This window comes from Chamaea fasciata, unplaced genomic scaffold (genome assembly GCF_029207755.1).
Source record: "Chamaea fasciata isolate MVZ Bird 193981 ecotype frontalis unplaced genomic scaffold, bChaFas1.0.hap1 SCAF_13, whole genome shotgun sequence".
In the NCBI taxonomy this organism is placed as follows: Eukaryota; Metazoa; Chordata; class Aves; order Passeriformes; family Sylviidae; genus Chamaea; species Chamaea fasciata.
In genome coordinates, this window is record NW_027094098.1 from 9,418,136 (window position 1) to 9,437,955 (window position 19,820).

The 19,820-nt window shown below is 38.7% G+C and overlaps 1 protein-coding gene across 2 annotated transcripts in view; it reads right to left on the reverse strand.

The window, feature by feature from the left end:
- EEFSEC (eukaryotic elongation factor, selenocysteine-tRNA specific) overlaps positions 1-19,820 on the reverse strand; it is a 129,411-nt gene that overhangs the window by 23,359 nt on the left and 86,232 nt on the right. For both annotated transcript variants that reach the window (XM_066195234.1, XM_066195233.1), the window contains exon 6: positions 19,653-19,809. In XM_066195234.1, coding sequence (XP_066051331.1) covers positions 19,653-19,809 — 157 coding nt within the window. The remainder of the gene's footprint in view (positions 1-19,652; positions 19,810-19,820) is intronic.

A 19,820-nucleotide genomic window follows, 5' to 3' on the forward strand; every position in this document is an offset into this window, starting at 1 on the left:
GTATGGAAGGGATACCAACCCTAAATGCTGTGTCAGAGGATCAGCACATTTATTCTCTCATAAGTAAAATCTGTTTTATAAGTAAAAACTGGGAGTGACTCTACGCATTTGATGGCTGAAATGAGAGGACAACTGAACCAGTAACTGTTGCTCACAACAAGGAAAACAGAGGGACAGATACTGCCTTACAGAAGCCTCCAAATTGTCACACAACTTGCTCTCAAGTTTTTGCAGCCCTAATAGGAAGACATTTAGATTGGAAATTAAGAAACCCAGGCCTAGGCAATTTTGCTTCTTTAGCTTCCATCAATTCACAACGTCATTTCAGTCCTGTCTCAGCTTCCCCACTTAGAAAACAGGGTTCCTAATGCCACAGTTCTTTATATAATACCTTGGAATACAGAGTCCTTTTTCAACCTGAAGAAAAGCTACACATTCTGTGTAAGTTTATAAAGTGTCATTGTTGATGAAACAGACTGTTCCATTCAATTCCATATTTAAACAACTCTGCTGAAGTCTGAAGATGTTGATTTATTTCTGACTTCACAAATTTTAAGAAAGGCTTTCCATGGAGATGTAATTCATGAGTTTAACATTTCATCAAATATGCTTTTGTTAAGTGTGGTTGAGCAGGCACATTACTCAAGGTAATAAACTTTAGTCAAATCAAGGTAACTGAGCAGCTCCTGTGCTTTTTCTATGGTCTCTGCACCTCCACAGAAGGCTAATTATTTTACAACAAAACTTGAGAAGTGTATTTTTTACCTCGAAGCCATATTTGTTCCTTGTTTCACTATTCCTGTTTCCACAGCAGGAACTCTTGCCTGCAGTTCATACTTTCCCATCAGAACCACATCCATACACCAGCAAAAAGAATCATGTTGAAGGTAAATTACATCCTTACAAAGCATTAACTTCTGAGTGATTTAAACCACAACAAAAGAAAACATACACACAGTTCAAAAGTCAAATAAGAATCAGGAGTCTCTCTGAGCTTGCCTAGCTGTGGGTCTTGCAATGCTGCTGGCAAAAAACCCAAACCAACAAACCAAAAGCCTACTATCCTCTCACAACAAAATCAAAAGTTACCAGAAAGAAAGAATGAAAAAAACCAAAACTAGTTAGTTGTATTTGCTAAAAACTTGATCTATTTGGGTCTTTACAACTAAAGATGTATATGTAATTAGGGAAAATTATTAAATCATCCAGAGAACATCTCAATTAAAGATACGGTATTTCCTGAAAGTACAACTTTGATTACCTTTCCAGATGCATTTACAACTCTTATGAATTTGACAACATCCAGTTTTCTTCTGAAGATTAATCCCCAACAGAGAATGAATGCAGTGGATCAAAACACGCTATTACAACAAGCAATTAAAAAAAAAAAAATTACCAACAGTCAATGCCAACAGACTGTTGGCAATGGGTCTGGGTCTGGGTCTGGCTGACCCAATAACCCACATGAAAGACAGCACACTGCAAAAGCTCCAGAAGATGGACTTAAATTGGTGCTGAACCAAAAATCCAGTCTTCTTCACTGTACTGCCATAAATTTGCCGGCAACTTATCTAGTATCTCTAAATCTCTGCTCCGTGGCTTTCTAGAGGAAAAAAAGAATGAACTCCATCTGATCTGAGACAGGCACTAGCTGGGGGCTACCACTCTCAAATGTCAATGAAAGGACTTGAAACAGTTACAATCCATTACACTCATATTTACATTATGGATATAGCAATAAAATTCCCATGTGAATATACAAAAATTCAGACTGTCCAGCTTTGCCCAGAATTTTGCTGGACAAGAACTCTGCAGATAATATGCACATTGCCAGAACTCAACAGTCTTCTGAAAAAAAAAAAAAAAAGAAAAAAACAAACAAACAAACAAACAAACAAAAAAAACAACCAAAAAAACCAAGGTAGCCTTAACCTCTTTGCTTGTACTGAGGTAGGCACATTGTGCTGAGTTATTTGAGCATATAAGCTGTTTGAATTCATTTTTACACTGAATATAACTTTCTTGACTCCTACAGGTTTTTTTCTTCATCCGTGTCAAACTTGCAGAAAAAGAGTCCTGCAAAAGTAAACAGTTACATATTCTAAGCAACAAAGCAGGCAGCTACGATGAAAACCATTAATAGTACATCAGCTCCATTTTTAGGACAAGCCCCAAGATATGCTGACATAAAAAACAGAAGTCATGGAAATACAGAAACAAACGTTTCAGGGCATTGTTTTGTACAAAAATAGATATTCCTATTTTTAGAAGGAAAAAAAAACCCTAACCAGCAAATGTATTGCTGAACTGTGACTGGTCTGGAAAAGGGAGTTCCCTGACTATACAAATTGTCAACTTCACCCAAAATAAAGCAAGTGGGTTTTTTAGGGTTGTGGGTTTTTTTTACATCTGTTGGGACCAAGTGATCCTCTTAAGGGAGGTAAAGTCTATTTTAATCTCTTCAGTTGTCTTGAAGCTCTTATTTTATCTTTGTCAGTTCTATAGACTAGTCTTTCACAAGTATCCCTGAACCCAACCTTTAAGTTGTTTCCTACTTGTGGCACTTTTCTGAGTATGTTTGAGGGACCAACAATCACATCTGCTGGAAAAGGACTTCCTGCGCAGAAAAAGGTGGGGTTTTTAATCTTTTTTTCTGTTAGAGCCGGGATTAAATGCTCGAGAGATGCAGTTTTTGTGTTCAGACTCAGATGTTCATTAATTCTCAGCTATAGTACAGTCTCAGAAGTTGTGAGTTCTAGCTAACAAGGTAGAAAATGGCTCTGTCTCTATCTCTTTCCAAGGTCTTTTAAGAACAAATTGTCTAATTATGAAAGGACACCTAAATTATTTTTACTTTTAACCCAATAACCAACTACCTGTGGTCCTTTGTGGACTAATGTGGACTTTTTTAGCCAATTACAAGAAACCACCCAAAACCATGAAGAAGAAGGTGAAAAAGAAGAATTAGCTTACGCCCTAAACCTTGCATGTTGCTTTACATATATTACTATATACTAAAACCTTAAAATCTGTTTTCCACCCTGTGATATTACACACTTCCATCCAAACTACATACCCATAATCCCAGTGCTATCACTCAATTTTGGAAGCCTATTGCATGGCCCCAGGTCAATTGTAGTGTTTTCTTGAGGATCAAAGCTTGTCAGCACAGCTGACAGGGGTCCAACAGAAAAAAGACTCACACCCCCCCCAAAAATCTGGGATGAGACAAAAAAATGCCATGAAAAAATACCATGTGCCAGCCGTTTGCTATTCAGGAAACCAGTCTTTGAAAGTAGTGTCATAAAACACAGCTGAGCAAACGAAAAAAGAAGTCCCACACCTTCATTCTAGGTATTACAACTGTCTTTGGTGAGAAAAGAAGGGAGATCAGCCACCGTACTGGGAGACAAAGAAATCGTAACATGTAGTACTGCTCCAGGTGCTAAAAACATTCACTTTTCATGAGCTGGAACACATGGGGATCATATGTGGCTCTCTTAGGGACAGCCAAAATGCAAACACTGTCTTGAGTCAGCACTTAGCAAAAGCCCATTCTGAAATCCATGAAACCTCTGTGGACACAACACAGTGAAATCAAATGGCATGGATGCTCAAACTGCAGCTCCATCTTCCTCCAAGCACTAATACAGTGTTCCTTTGTATAGCCTTGGCTGCAAGCCCACTGGTTTCCCCATTTAATGCTTAGATGAGCTGTAAAGCTTTTATATTTGTGGAAGCACATTGAGAAAGTGTCCGAAAAGTGCCAGGACATGTCTGAAATGCCACCAGCCTGTACCATCTTAAAATCACATGCAACATTAAGAAAAGACTGATAAGTAAGACCCATATTAAAACAGGTCCAACAAACCCAGTTTAATAAAAGTAATTAATTTATAACTACTGCAATCTTTCTCCTTTCATGATGACCAAATATGGGTGCACAGCATCAGCTTTCAGCAAGGCTGGGGGGAAGGGGAAAGACTTAACAGTTGGTCACACTTAGTGAGACAAAGCTGGAAGGAGGCAAAAGGGTAATAATTTAGTGATGAAGAAACTCCAAAGACCTAGAAAAGCATAGCAGCCTCCAGAGATGGGGCTTGCCAAAAGGCTATTTTGGGGATAGATAGGGCTACAAAGCTGCTATTAAGCTTCAATCCTTAAAATAAGCCCATAAACTTAGAAAATATTTATCTGTAGGGGTGGCAGCCCAATAAAAGTTTTATGAATGTTTTAAAACTGCCCTTTCAAGGGGCTAGCCGCTCAGTCACCTCCCTCCCTCCTAAAAAACAACACAAGCAAGAAAGTTAGGCCCATGTGTCAAGGTTCCCAAGCAGGAATGACAGGACAGTCTGAAAAATGGCTCTGCACCTCCTGCATCCTCTCATGAAGCCAGCAAAGCACACACCTCCCTGCTGGGAACAGGGCCCTGCCACAGCCTTCCCTCCGCTACTGCAAGCACGTGCATCTCTACACCATCACCCAGCCCTACACACCTCCTCCGAGATCTTTCCTCCTTCCTCTTACTCACTGCATGTTGGAGAAGGGGGGAAAAAAATCAGTATTTATGAACAAGGAATACCAAGGACGATGGGAAAATACAAACCCAATCTGGTTTTAAAATTTCATTTCTGAAATCATATCGGATCCAGAGATGGTAATAACATTCTGCTTGTGCTGCCCAAATGAATCGGTCACTGGCTTTGATACGGACAGTGGGCCAAGTGTAGAGGATCAAGAAAACTCCCCTCTGGACTTCCCATGTGTCCCATTTTTATTAACACCTAAAAACTTTAGAGAAAAATCAAGCAGAAGTAATGCAGACAAAAAGAGTGAATTTAAGTAAAAGAACATAACATTAATTTACAAAACTGTGTGAAGCCCTGAAACACCAGACAGAAGAGTGATGCTGCTTCTCACTCCTGCCACATATTTTTTCCTCTCCTATTCGCCACCATCACCAAATCTAAAACTCCACACAAAGCTTAGCCAGAGCTTGGCACATTCCTCGAAATCCAGGGGAGGAATAACCAGTGGCAGGCAAAATCAAAACGGGATGACAGACAAGAATGAGCAATGAAAAATTGTTTGCAGCCAACCAGACTCTCACTGCTCACACACAGAATTTGCCATGACAGTAATTAGGTCCAATTTAAAACAGCTTTCAAAAAAACAAACTATGGTTTGTTCACACTTAGTCCACTCTTCCTAAGCAGCACCATCCTACATGGTTTCTTCACTTTCAAGTAAAATGCTTAGAGACTTAACAACAACACAAAATGCCCAAAGAAAATAACCCAAACCTCTGTGGCAGAACAGAGGGTCTGATGTGCACTGAAAAATGGAGCACACACAGCTCCCAGGCTGGTGGTGCAGATGTGAGGCTGTGGCCAGCCCAGGGATGGCTGGCAATGCAGATGTTTCCTGTCAGCAGTGTCATGTTTGTGCAGTTACAGATTTATTTTTTTTAATGTATTGTGTTACTCCATCTTAGTGAATTGTCCACCTTGTAAAATTCTAATTATATTATTTTCTTCTTGTTATCTGCATTATCTAAAATTATTTATACTATTATAACCTTGGTTTCAAACACTGGTTATAAACATTGTTACAACAGTTATGAGATCAGGCTTCCTATACATACACAGAGAGACAAATAATTTACTTTCTAACTGCTCTGAAATGCAGGAACATGACTTTGTTTCCCCAACATGCTTCTCTAGCAAAAATTTAAAAAAAAAAAACAACAAAAAAAACCCACAACAAACTAGAGGGACAAGATCCAATCTGTCTTCCCCTGGGATCTTAAAGCTGCAGCTTTCCTGAAGATGGCACAACACTGTCTTGTATTTGCAGCTTTGTTGGCCACTTCTTTCTGGGGGCGCGGAGCAGTTGCTGAGCCAGAGTTTGGCAGGACTAAGTGCTCTGTTAGATTAAATTTCAGCATAATGTTCTTGATAGGAATCGGAGCACCATCCTTAAAGTGCAACAGGAGGGTAAAACGCCAGCCATCAAGATGGATGGTTTGTTTTTATTTTTATAGAGATTTTCTAAACCTCAACTTTCACCTCTTAGCTCCCTCCCCCTCCTGTTCTCAGTCACCTCCAATACTCCATCTGTCTGCTTCATTTAATAGAAACCTATATTTCCTAGCTAATGGATGCATTTGGCTAAGAAGATAATCTCTTTGTGTTCGCTTCAGTTGCCACATTCCTATTATCATATTAATACTGATTAAATACGAAACCCAACATTGAAGTCAGACCCCACACATTATTTAAAAGTGACAAGATGTTCATATTTTGGCACTTTGAAACCTCAGCCAGCATGGAAGCGACCTCTCCCCCCCACTCTGAACACCTTTCAGCTGGGATGCCATCCATATGGATTTGTGCAGGACAGGATACTTTTAAGAGCATTGTCCTAACTGAGAACACCAGACAAAGTTCAGGTTTCCTGAGAAACTCTAGGAGTGCACAAACTGATCTCAAGGAATTGAAGACATTGAAGGTCAAGCAGCACAACACTGGGGGTTGCAAGACAGGAAGGGACCGTATAGATCTCTGCTCACTCAAAAATATCAAGTGGCCATTAACAGCCCATGTTTGTGCCTCAGTTTACCCATCTGTATGAGAGGATATTTCACAAGCTGTGCTCTAAGTGTGTAGCCAGACATTTATTAATGTCTATTTGGGTCTACAGACTGAAGGTGCTGCAGAAAAATAAAGTAAAAATAACCAGACATCAAATCAGCAAAAACTAATTCAATAAATTCTGGGATTTAAGCCAACTTTGTAACATGTAATATTTTAAAATCAGCCAATCCCACATGTGATAAAGCACACTTCTAACCCTGAGCAAAGTCATCCTCAAATTCCAGAACAACTCTACTCATCAGAACCACACTGCAATAAGATGCAGATGAATTTGCACCACTCCTTTCTCATTTCTCATGTGACCATCACCCTCTGTGAAGGATGAAAAATGGGACAGAAGAGCTATGGAAATCAGCATAATGAGATGCATGCTTTAACTCTCTGTATGGCTCAACATGAAACCATTGCTAATTTCTTTAATAAAAAATTATTAACATAACCACTTATTTATTTGATGCTTATCCCATTCAATTTAATGGACTACCACTGCCAAGTCAACAGAAGCAGAAATTAGTAAAACAATCTCAAAGTTCTGGTGAACTTAGGCATGTATGTCACTGATTTCTCAGAACTGCAATCAGTAAGAAACCGAGCTGCATGTTGCAGGCATCTTTGTGCGCAAACATCAAGTCTCAGAATGAAAGCACCATAGTTACATATTCTACACATGCAAATTATTTATGAGTTCCTGAAGACAGACCCAATGTTCCAGCCACTCTGATTAGTTCCACCTTTCTTTGAGACCAGGTCGGAGCTGCACACTCCATTCAGGCAGTACTTTTCCTAGAAGGTGATGTGACACCTCCTGAGCAGCTTTGGAGCAGACGAGGTTACAGCATGGTCAGGAAAGCTCCCTTGGGATGTCAAGAAGGCTAAGCTAACCTTCTGAGATCCGTATAAACAAACAACTGAACATGGAGAGCCTTGAACCAAGGGACTGCTGTTTATCTAACCCCTGAACTGCAAAAGACATCAATCCCTGCCTTATTAAAGAAATGCATACGCTAGCCAGGCATGCCTGCTTGATCAGCTCTCTCCCATTCACAGCTTCTCCAGGGTCGGAGGAAGTTTGAACAGGCCCTACTCCATAAATAAAATCCTTCTGGCTGGCGATATCCAAATTGTATTAAGACTGGCTCAGACAGCTTCAATTAGAAATAATAGGCAGGGGTGGACTGAAATACCGTGCATCGATTTGCCTACAGATGGTCTTTTCCTCCCCGAGCCAATTCTACCTGCTTCAATGAAAGTAGCGGGGGAATCCATAACATGCTTACACTTATTCTATGTGCAATCCATATGTATGTGTGTCCTGAAATCAAGACCTAGTATCTAATATGAGAGTAAAAGCTTTAAATACAGAGGCAATAAACAGGTCTTTAATAGAAGATTCCCAATCATCAGCAAGCAAATCCAGGAAACCTCAGAGACTGAAAAACACAGACCCTTCCCCATATTTACAAGATTTCTCTCATTTCTCAGCCACCTGAAAAGAAAGCATTTGTGTATACTACAAATCCATCCTTTCTTTATGAAGATTAGAGAAAATAAGGTTATTCAACCAAACTGATTTACAAAACTCTACAGCATAGTCTTCTTACAAGAATCAGTATTTATTAAAGCTCAAATTCTTACAGAGCAATTACATTTAAAATCTGTTGTTAATCTACCTTTTTTTTTTCCAAATGCCAAATAAAACTTTTTTTCCTGTGCTCATAAGAAATAAGTTCTAAAAGAGACTCACTCTTGCTTTTGCTCCAGCATATATTTACTGTGAAATCTAATCACATATTTAAGATTAAATACTAGCGAATTGCACAATGATCAACTGAACAGAAATAGCCAAGTTGTAGTATTTTCACAGATGTGAGAAATTAATTTGATTTTTTACAAGAATAAATTGTCAAACATTAAATTTTAGTATTTTAAAAAAAAATCCTTTCTATTTGGCCTTGGTCAATGGAAAAATATTCTTAAAAATATTCAGCTTCTCTTAAAAGGAAGAGTAGTTCAACAGAGAGCCTGGATCAATAAACCCAATCTTAATTTCACTTCAAGTAAAAAATAAAACCACTGATAATTTACTGAAAAAGTCAATCGTGTTCTGAACATGCACAATTTCAAGACAGAAAAATAAAATACACAACTAAATCCAATTACATTATGTCCTCAAATTACTAGCTTCAGAGCGTAACAAGGAAAACATGAAGAAAGACTAGGGGAAAAAAGTCTGGGATTGGGGAAGCAGGCAACAATTTCCACACGAACTCCAAAGGGACTATCATCTTTGAACATCTTCTGAGGAGGTACTTGTGAGAACAATCGATTGTAATGAGCCATGAAAAGAAAATCCCCAGTTCATGATATACAGCCTGCTCTCCTGTCAGCAGGAACTTGCATTCTTTAGCACATTTTCAGTCCTCAAAAAACATCTCTCTCTTATGCCTGGCACGTGCTGCTTGGTACAGCCTATGTTACCATTGCAGGAGCCTGAAAAGATAATTCATTGCAATCATAAATTTAAAAAAAAATGCATATTCTTCAGGCTGCATTCATGTTGTAATACCAATCCTGATGAGCTGATAATTCAGCAGGCAAACAGTCCTTTGCCTAACGCATCCATACATCAACCAGCTATTTTAGGGAGAGAGAATGTTGCTCTTCCACATAGAGAAAACTGAGAAGGTAAACAAATGCAGAGGAGTAAATACATACCTGGCAGCAAACTTGTACTGAATTAAAAAAACCTCAGGTGCACAGCAAAAGCCTACACCACACAAACAATGGTCTTCATTTACATACAATGACATAGTTTAGGATGGAACAACAAAGTAAGCAAAGGGATGGCACAGGTCCATCGTCTTGGTTCACGGTTTTGCATACATATAACAGACACACACATAAATATACACACACACATATATACATATATTTCCCTTTTTAAAAAAAAAGCCTAAAAAGCAGCAGAGGCTGCTCTGGGTTGTGCGGAAAAATCAGGGGAAAGGGTTGCAGAAGTAAGAAAAGGCAAATGGCCAAACTGAGAGGGAATTGAGTGGGGAGGGGAGGGGAAAACAGAAATGGTTTGGGGTAGAACATCAAAAAATCAAATGGGGTAACTCATAATTTGTAACAGGAAAGAGTAAGTTCTCTGAATCACCTAACTGGTGATCTGGAATAGTTGCTAATCTGGAATAGCTGACAGGAATGAGGGGAAGGTGGTGAGGGGAATTGAGGGCTCAGAGATTTAAAAAACATTGTCATAAAACCCATAGCACAAAAGCATGTAATACGGAGACCTTGGGATAGAAGTTCCAACTTCAGATTTTACATGAAAAACACTTCTAAGCAGGATAATGGTATTCTCTACCTTTCCTATAACTTTCATTCCATGTATTAAGTACTTTTTAAAGTATGTTTTCAGATTTTTTTCTTTTTTATTCAGTAATACTGTAGCTACAGGCAGGAAATGCTTTTGCTGTTTATGTATAACATTATACAAAATCATGTTACAGCAGAGCCTCCCCTATGAAAACAGGTCTATTGAAGCTCCAGTTATTTCCTATTCTTTATTAAACACTCAAATCCCTTTGTGAAAACACAAGCCAAGACCTCTTTACAGAGACTTCCTTGAAATCAATGCACACTATTAAGAACAACTATTTTTTTTGTCCCCAAACTCAAAACATGGCTCTCAAGGTTAACATCTTTGTCACACAACAGTTCTCATACACTGCACACTGGCCACTGTTGCGAGTCAACACTTCAAATACTCTACAATTTGCAAACCACAAAGCTCTATGCCTCCAGGAAGCCCCTGTGGTGTATTTTTTCACTCAGACTTCAAAAAGCTACCAGAACAAACACTGGTGAAAAGGGAAGGTGAAAGTCCCAGGGGAAGAACGATCAAAATCAAGTAAAAGAGCACAAACAGTTTACAGAAAGGGAGAGAAATTTCATGGCAAGGGGGCAATCTGAATGCACGAGTAAACCTTGTGGAGACTTAAGAAGATCAAAGTTATGTAAAGGCTTGTAACCTAAGTATTTTCCACCCTAATACTGCAAAGCCATGAATGAGAACTGTAACATCCAAAAACTAGCATCCCGTTTTGCACACAAGAAAGCAGAAATAAAGATGAAGGAAATAATTCCTTCTTTGGTATTATATAAGTAAACTACAGACCTGAGAACACAAAATTTGGACTCATGGCTTCCACTTCCTTTCTCTACATAAGCAAGAGGGCTCTTGGAGAAAGCTGCCCACTACAAATAGGACAGAGCAAATTCCTCCTGACCAGCTCATCCTGAAACCTTTGGTCCACCTGTCTACAGAGTATTTCAGACATCTCTCACCAAAAAATACAACCCTTCAAAGTAAAATTCCACCTTAAACGTCAAAAGAAGTAATTTTAAATTGTGTATATCCCCTGCACTATTTTTTGGAGAATTTAATTGTGTTGTTCCATGCCATGTTCTAATCCAAATTGTTTGCAACTTCAGCAGCATAATCCCACTGAAGCCAAAATTAAATTAAGAATTTGGTCTGTATGGAACAGGATATTTGGGTTGTAGTGACTATGCAAGGCATCTCCACTTAGAACAAAAAATATCAAAATTAAATATGCAGCAGAAATTTTAAACCCTGAATATTCTGCAGCTGTGTGCTTATGGAACTATCACATATGGAAAACAGGGTAGAATTGCTTTTATAGGGGAAATAAACTTGTTCAGCTCCTCGTTTTGAATACTTAATTTTGCCTACTACCTACATGTTGGATTTTTTTCCTCCTTTTTTCCGCAAAAAGGTAACCTTCAGTAAAGGAGCCTTGAACAAAGGATTTCCTAAGCACATGAAGCAAGAGTCACGACAACCCAATGGGCAGTTTACGTAACAGCAGCATGGAGCCAAAATGTATTAGATAATTTGGAAATGGTGTCCAAGTAAATTAATGGTGATGTGATGGCAAATACAAGCACAGAACAAATACAGGCAAATGGAGCAATCTGTTTGGCCACATCCACTGCAGACACGACCTGCCAGAGAGCTGGACTGGGCAACAGGGTCCAGGAGTTTACAGCTGCTGTTATAATTATTCAAAATTCAGCAAAGTAGCAGCCCTAAATGCTGATTTTCTCCCAGGGAATGCAACTTTCCACAATAACTACATTCCCCCAAAATAACAAAGCCTGGATTAACTGGAAAGACTTAGAACCACAAGAGACTCTATGCAGAAGTAAGGTTATTATACTCAGCAGCATTTCCAGTACTCAGTTTTACCACAAATCTCAAGATAAGTGCACCTCTTTTGAAATCCCAGATCCTAAAAACATGCAACTGAGTGCTAATCTCAGTTTGTTTAATTTATGTATCTAGCTCTTGTGGCTTAAGAGAATCTTATATATGACCTGAGTTTATCTAAGAAAAGAAACAATCTTTACAGATTTTTTTTGTTTTGTTTTAATAAAAGGAAAATCATTCTTTGAGGACTTACTATCATGAGTACTTTGGACAGCTGACTACCAATGTCGCTGCCAACTGAAACAATAACTGTTCTGTTTTAAAAATACTTGTAAAAACCCACAGTTGTCTCCCAAGCTCTTCCCACACTATCAGATCCTGATTTTATCCTCAAATTAAGATAAATTCTATTAGAGCATCTTTCAATTTTGCAACAGGGATTTGAAACTTAACTTCAGGATAACTAATAGAGCAATTGCTGTTCTCAGAGGCAAAAAAGGAAACTTAATGGGAATTTACCTAAAGCAGACTATTTTGGCAGCTCAATTCCCAACGGCCTCCATCTGCAGAGGGCAATTTCAGGCACAGAGCTAGACTGGATTTTCCCTTTGGCCCTTCCTTTCAAGAGCTCACAGTATTGCAGCACTAGAACATCCCCAGGTCAGAAAAATCACCTCTACCTTGCACAGCCCTACTGCAGCCGGAAAATGCTGGTAGAAATATTTGAAGGCAAACCAAGCTGTTACTGGCATCCAACTTCAGGGACCAAGAAAGATGGGCAGGGGATGCAGTAGCAGATGAATAAAAAACAGCAGCAAAGAGCAGAAAAGTGAAAGCATTAGCAAAAACTTAGTCAAAGTGAAGAGAGGCTCCACTGAGATTGGAAACACATAAAGAAAAGAAAATGCATGCAAGTGATTACTAAGTGGGGTTTCTTTTGGTTGTGGTTGTGGTTTGTTTTTTTTTTTTAATTTCCCAAGTGGTAGAATCTGTACAAGTTAAGACACCCTATGGTCAAACAAATCCCATTTGCTGGAACTTTTTTTTATTATTAATAGGATTTTTTCCCCCATAAATAGCACAATTAATTAATTAATTTCATATTTACAGCAGGACTCCAGTGAAATGCAAAAAATAAAGAAGCTGATTACTCACTGAGGAGAAAAAAATCCCTCAGTACAGGACAACAGGTCAATTACAAAGCATCATCAAAACTAGCAAAGTTTTCCTTGTGTGTGTGTCAGTGTGGGGAATGTAATCACTCAGTTAGACCTGGTATCATAATGCATCTCACAATGGAGAACTAATTAAGATATTCTTTTTTATATCCTAAGTTCTAAATGCTTAACTTCACCACCTTATCTAGTGTGCAATGACCTGCTGCCTGTGAAACCAATCTTACTATCAATACATTCCCCGTTCAGAGCTCTCAGTACAGAGATTCCATCTTGCAATTCTGTCATTGCAGACAAGACCAGGATCTCCCAATCCTATCATGAATGAGGCAGACAGGCAGTTGTAAGTCAACATTTCCTTGACTTCTGTTTTCATTCAGAAGGAATGTACACAAATTTTGACTTTGATTCCACAAGAACACTCTACGGTCAATAAATCTGGTTATTTGGCTTCAAAGGTCAATATGTGTTTCGCATGATGTCACCACTCAAAAGGTAGGTTTGATTCCTCCAGGCCAACCTTTTTGTGCAAATGCAGTACAAATTCCTAGTTCCTATGTGGTCACTAGGACTTCCACATCACTACAGTTTAATCTGCTCAAGAGGGGATCATACAAGGAAGCGATGCCTCCCTGCCAACAATCCTCTCCCAGCCTCTGTCCATACTACACCAGCCAACTTTCATAAAAAGCAGAGAAGGAGATTTATGGCTGAAGTATCCCTTAAGGATTTTAGGTTTTGTTTGGTTTAGAGGGTAGGGGAAAAGAGACTGTGAAAGAACAAGCAGAGCTAATCTCTAGCTTTTAAATAAAACACAGCTACACAGATTTCTTTGGCCTTGGGCTTTTGTTTTTCCTCTTGACTGAAATCCTGCCCAGCCTCACCTGACACTGACAGGGATGGCAACCCACCAGACCCTTGCAGCCAACAATTTTTTATTTTCGGTTATTAAAACAGAAGCCAGGCTGGGAAAACAAGGACGTTAAATGTGCCTAAATTCCATTTTGCCTAAGAGAAGATTATCCTATTCTAATGCAACACAAGCAAAGAATTCCAAATGTCAAGATCTCCCATAAAAAAAGTATACTGCTTAGTGACAGGATGTTTAATTATTCTCAGGGCAATGAAAAGGTTTAGGCTACCCCATTCCTACTGATGTCAGTAAGGAGTGCCCTCCAAATCACAGAGTTAGGAATGACATTTATCTACAGTCAACCATTCAAAGCTTGTCTCCTACAGTTACGAAAAATCCAACTCCCTGAAAGCAATATTCCACAAATGACAGTTTCATTGGTGTGTTGAGACCTACCTGAACAAAGTGACATATGCCTTGAATAGTAATGGGAAAAAAAAAAAAGTCAAGTATCAAAAAGAATACAATTAAGATAGCTCTTAAGGAGGCGGCTACAGATGACAATGTGATACACACATTATTTTACTGTTGTATTTTTCCAGTCTTCACATAACTTTTATTTCCCTCTATGCTATTTAACCTCTAGTCAACTTCTTTAAGTGGAATGCTAAACAATACTGAAAAAAATTGAATTCCACTTTTAAACCCTTAGTTTTTAACTGGAATTGAAATTGTGCAGAGTAGCGCTGTACATGTACAGCTCTTCCATCACAGCTCTCTCACTATGTCATTAAGTACTTTGCAAGCCAGTGTGGGATCTCATCCAATGAAAAAAGTGGCAAAATATAAAAACACTAAAGATGCACCAAATCCACAATATGCTAAGGGGGGGAACGTATTCTGCATTTCTACCCTTAATTTCACATGTAAGAATACAAGGAATTCTCAAGAATAAGACACTTTGCTAAGTCTGACCATTTTATCTGCAGGATCCCAGAGGTACTGTGTCCTGGTTAGGGAGGAGATCTGTGCTGTTGCTTCAGAGCAGACTTTTATGGCATGTTCAATCCCTCTTACCATGACAAGCAGTGGAAACAGTGAAATGGACTTGTTCTCTCAAACACAAGGCAAAAAGTTACTGGCAACAAAAGATAAAGTCATAAACCAGTTTGTTTTCACCTGTTTTAAGAAACTTAAAACTCCTGTTATCCTGTATGGCTAAAAAGAACAGAGAAGCCACAAAGCTTATACTCCAATATTCTCCTTTTTATCTCTTCTTATGAAAAGTGTCTTTTATTACACTTAAATTTACTCAATTCAGAAATGTGTTCAGCTCTTATGAGTGTTAGATATGCACTGCTTCTTTTGCATTAAGAAATAAGGTAACTCTTAACTAAGTCATGCACAGCAATTTTTAGTCAAAAAGAGAATAGCAGTCACATTGCAGTGCCTCAGAAAGGATGAACACTTCACTAGAAATTAGACAGAAAGACAGAAAGGAAAGTGAACCATGCCCAAGATATCACACATGCTCCAATTAGATTTTAAAAAGTTGCTACATTGTACAAAAAATCAAGCACAATACAAATGCAATGAGCCAAAACCAAAGAAATGGGCATATCCAAAGTCAAACTTTTCAAGATGTTAAGACACACAGCAACAGATCATGATTTTGCAAATCAAGCATAGTTTTACAGGGTCAGTTCTTGGGTAAGAGACAGTTAAATAAAATCCACTAGGTTATTATAATGACTTGCTGAACTTTCCTCTAAATGTCTTATCAATTGGCACAACATTCCTTGGTGCAAGGTACATTGAAATATGCATTTTCCAAAGACTGTCTTTGTTAGTTTTTATCTTCTTTAGAATAAGACACTTAAACATACAGTTCCTGCCTCTCCAAACTTGTTCTTGAACAATACTTTTCACTCATTTACCCTATACTGTGCTCCATTTACAACTAAAACAGCTGCCACATTTCACCCACCTCAGCAAGCAGCGCCCCATCAGTAGCTCACTCCCTCATCCACACAAAGCATAACTTTAAAAGCAGTGTAGTTTAAGTTGTCTTTCAAATCCCATTCTTTTAAAGCAGCTTGTTAAAATACGCAAAATTCTCTTGTGAGAGAGACATAGAGATTATGTCCTCCTTTTTATGTGCATTTGATCATGCAACCAGTCTAGAAAGGAAGCGTCATCCTGTCAACTAACAGGCCTCGAAACTTTGCCTTCAGTTAAAGCACAAACAGCTCCACAACTGAGTCTTACAAAACAGTAGATCTGCCAGCAAATACTTTTTTTTCCTTTTAGATGCTGCTGCAAATACTCTAGAAAGTAGGTTACACCTTGTCATTCAAGCAATAAAAGCATGCCTGGACACAAAACCAGAAGCAAGATGAAAAATTAATTGTACATCCACCCACCATCCTACTGCCTGCCTGTCCTACCCTGCACTAGCAAACATCCAGGCAAACTACACATGAGCAGTCAAACTGGAATACATCATCTTCCTCTGCAAAGATAATATGGCAGTGCAAGACATCTCTGCTAAATAACATCCATCAATAGTCAACTTACACTTAGCTTTATTCCATATTACTAAGCTTAGCTTCCACCTCCTTGGACCACCCCAAGTGATTCTTCTCCGTTATGTTCTTCAAATAATTGTGGATAATGATATCTTCCACTCAGACATCATTTAGCCAAGTTTCATGCCTTTCTTTTCATCTTCTTTCCCTCATAAATCAATCCCTTCAGCCTCTCCAGCATTCTTGCTGCCTACTTCCCTGAATTTCTTCCAAACTACTGACATCTTTCACCAACTGAGGAACTTCCAATTACATGCTGTACTCTAGATGTGCTTTTTGTACTCTAAAGAAAGATAATTACATCTTTTCAAGAAATATTAATGCTCTAAGCCTGGAATAAAGCTAAATCAGGAATTTCATTATTTTGGGGTTTTTTTTACTAGAATGGATAGTAATTAACCCCACTTCACAAAGCAGAAGACCAGAGAGAAGTATCTGACTTACTGCTGCACACAAGCAGTGGAAGAGAGTAAGAAACAGATGCGCACTCTGCCATTCCCAGTCGTGGTCTGCCAAGTTTCAGCCCACAGATGACATTAGACAATGTTCCCAGGCTGCTCTATAGCAAACACAAGCCATTTCCAAGTGAATATAATAGAACACTTGGGGAGTCCAACACTTGCTCATATCAGCAGGTGGTGTTGGTAGCAGTGGGACCATGAAACACTGAAAGATCTGCCATGGCCTGTTATCACCTTTAGTAGTCAAGACACAAATCTCTGACACATCTCCTTGAATTTTACTGCCATGGAGAGGTTTGTTTCTAAAACCAGACACCAGCTATCATCAGGCCAACTAGCTGGACAGGTTAACTCAGTTCTACAGGTTGACTGGTTTTAAATATGAGAGGACCGATGAACTGCCAGACTGAGGCAGTACAAGGCAGTTTTCAACCTGGACATTTTCTTCCCTTCCCTCCCACTCCGTGATACATTTCTGAAGGAATCACGGAAAAAAATAACTTCAGAAAAACTTAAAAAAAGGTCTACCCAAAAAAATATGTAAGAGACTGTATGAGAGGAGGCAAGGATGAAGAATGGGGTGAGGGTAAGGGCGAGAGAAGTCTGACCAGTTAAATTTAAAAAAACCCCAACCCACAAACAGGATGCAGACACATTAAAAAAGCAACACTGATCTAACAAAGGAATGTGAACTGCAGTTGACTCAAGCAGTATCACAGCAATGGCCCTCCCCCTACACACAAATCTCTGAAACTCTTAAAGAGACAGGTTTTTAGGCTCTTACAAATTCTGTGCTTCTTTACCATTCCTTGATTCCCTCAACCCAACTTAATTTAACTTACTGCATTTTCTTTCCAGACAACAAGAGCATCCAAGTTTGACCCAGACTAAAGCAAAGCAAACTAAGTTGTATTATTCTGCCTACCTTAGAGAAGTATTAAATTCTAGTATTCTGCTACATAAACCTCTCATTGAAAAAACAAACAATAAAGGAGCCTCTGTTCCAAGGTCTGCTGTTAAACATCTGATGAGCGTAACCAAGATTAGATAATGAACACCTTGGTGAAAGGTATCATTTCTTCCCACTAACTCAACAGATAGAGAAAAATGCCATTATCTAAATCTACTTAAAATTTTCCTAATGTAACTGCTGGTTCACAATTACAGCTCCTGCTTAAATCCACAAGGGTGCCAGAGACTCCTTATAAGGCTTCTCTCTGTCCCAGGAAGAACCACTTGCTCCATCCAAAAATGTAGAAATAGCAATGTAAATGCCATCCTCCTGTCCTTTTTGTTCATCAGGTTTTTGCCTCCAGGAGAGAAAAGTTACTAAGAACATTACATAATTACATTTTTAAGCAAGGCACCATCTGGATCTTCAGCTTTTCAGCTCTAAGATCATCTATGCATCATTTCATCTTCTACCTAAAGGTACCTCAGTGAATCCCTACAATCTTTTCTATACCAGAAAACTAAAAGCAAACACAAATCTGGTGCAACCTTTTTCTTTAAATGTGAAGTGTGGTTGCTAATTAGGCTCTCAGACCTATTTGCAAAATCTAGCATTTGGTGACAAAACTGCAAGTACGGCTAGGATAGAACACATGAGATATTTTATATAGTCAGAAATTCTTATCCTGTAACAGGAAGAAGAAAGAAACTCGCAGAGGGTCAAAATTAGAGCAGTTGCATCATACTCTAAATTAAATGGAAACATGGTCCATCTTCTGCAAGGAATCAGGAAACTTCACCTTTCTCTGAAGACCAATTGCTATGTTTGCTGCTATAGAATATTATAATTTCTTTTCTCACTTGTTCAATAGAAGTAATCTTGCTCATCTGCCTAAGAGGGCGGGGGATTAGCTAGTGACAAATGGGCCGAAGACAAAACAGAAATAGAAAGTACTGCCTGGTATCCTTAAAATCTTATCCTGCAATCTGAGTTAAATGCAACACCTATTACTGCCTTTTGAAAAGGCTCTCAGAACTAATCTCCTGCCTTAAAAAAGGAGGGAAAAAACCCCCAGTAAATGACACTTATAAACTCTAGCACCCCTCATTTCCCATGCTCTAACCTAAGGAGGCATAAATCCTTGTGTAATTCATCATGGATGAAAAATACAGTCATATATAATCTTATAAAACCAGGAGACACAAGCAATAAAAAAACTCTCAAGACGTCCAAAACCCCATTTATCAAGCAGTTTTTGCTTGAAGGCAAGTTAGGTAATAACATGCAGAACCGAGCCAATTTAAGGAACTTGCATCCAATATACTATATTTAATAAGTAGCTACAGGTAAAAATGATTGCAGGTTTGCTTTCTTTTATTTGTTCAGAAGGGCTCTGGTGCAAATCATACATACATTAAGAGAGGAGAGATTATCACAAACCTCTCTGGACACAGCATGATTTCTGTGTTACTGCCACTTAGAAAGAAGTAATTTTGAGACCTGAGTTTGTTGACACAGGGGATGTGGCTTCAGGCCATTTGGTCTCACACCGTATGTCACAGTCACCATCATGTAATTAGAAGAGGTACAATCCCCACAAGATCACTGCTCCAACTGGGTATGAGCTGATTTCAAAACTTCAGGAGATTACTGGTATCACTTCACCTTGCAATATGGGAAGATCCTCTACAATTGACACAGATTAGTATTTGCTAACTGCTAAGAACCTACCTGGAATTCGGATTTTAAATTTACCACTTTGTCCAAAACCACCATCTATTATTCCATCTTCTCCTGTAGACAGTTTCACTTTGAGACCCACAAAAATCTGGATGTTTGTTTCCTTTTTAAACAACGACCGACCAATCACACTGTAATCATCCATCACCTGCAGAAAAA